The sequence below is a fragment of the Pyxicephalus adspersus genome, chromosome 1 (assembly GCF_032062135.1).
Source record: "Pyxicephalus adspersus chromosome 1, UCB_Pads_2.0, whole genome shotgun sequence".
Lineage (NCBI taxonomy): Eukaryota > Metazoa > Chordata > Amphibia > Anura > Pyxicephalidae > Pyxicephalus > Pyxicephalus adspersus.
This window is the reverse complement of record NC_092858.1, coordinates 39,979,271-39,980,250: the sequence shown is the minus strand read 5'-3', so window position 1 is coordinate 39,980,250 and position 980 is coordinate 39,979,271. Positions and strand designations below refer to the sequence as shown.

Here is a 980-nt window from a genome sequence, read left to right as displayed (position 1 = left end):
AACTGTTGGTGTATTTTGTAGGATGCGCTGTCAGTTGCTGATATTGTGGTTTGGGGAGCAATATACCCTCTAATTTTAGATGGAGCAAGCCTGCCAGGTAAGCTTTAGTTGTGTATGTCACCGTGCGTTCTGTAAAGCTCTATATCTGTAGTGGTTGAAGCTTAATACAACACCTGATCTGCAAATGGTATCGCATAAACGCTCTGTCATAAATCGCTAAACAATGTGTTGTTCCTAATGTAGATGTGGAAATGTTTTGTGATGGAGAAATGTTCTATTCATAGGAAAAACTATTATGCTTTTGACCACACTAAAAAAGTTTAGGTCCCAACTTGTGGTGCCTGCAAGTGTGTCCTTTTCCTGTCTTAAAGTGGAAGTAAACTAAAAAAAAACTTGCACAGTTTCATCATTCCCACTGGAGGTTTCCAGGTTCGGGTCACGCATCATCCTGGAACCTTCCTTCGTCCCAGTTTGAGGAAGCACCAGGCACAGCAGTGCTCAACCCAGAAATTTTAGGCCGGGTGGGAAGAAATTGTAGCAGGGTGGCAGCCCCTGTATTGTGACCAAACTCTTTAGTAACAACCAAAAACAGCCGGGTGGGTGCTGAAAAGTGCCGGGTGGTGCGCCCAGCTAAAAGGGCCTGGGAAGAACCCTGCACCGCTATCTTCGTTCTTCCTCTTTCGATTTCTGCCTACCTCAATCTGCACTGCAATACAGGAATTCATTTGAAGATGATCACAAAGACTTGCAGCAATAGGTCTTCAGCATAGCTCTATAACTGGTTACATATACTGTACATTCTTCTTTGCTTCATTTTAAAGTAAAAAAAATGCCATCATGGTTTAGTAATGACATACATTTGTAGACTTAAGTAAAATTTTGCATCTCTACTTTTTTTGTTTAGAAGAGCTCACATCTTTGAAGAGTTGGTTTAAAAAAGTAACTGAATTAGACCAATGTCAAAAGGCTGCTGAATCTCT

At 41.3% G+C, this 980-nt stretch overlaps 1 protein-coding gene across 1 annotated transcript in view; it reads left to right on the top strand.

Annotated features, from left to right (window-relative positions):
* Window positions 1-980, top strand: part of MARS1 (methionyl-tRNA synthetase 1) — a gene marked incomplete in the record, with an annotated part of 16,821 nt that overhangs the window by 4,575 nt on the left and 11,266 nt on the right. The window contains 2 exon segments of the mRNA XM_072407410.1: window positions 22-97; window positions 905-980. Coding sequence (XP_072263511.1) covers window positions 22-97; window positions 905-980 — 152 coding nt within the window.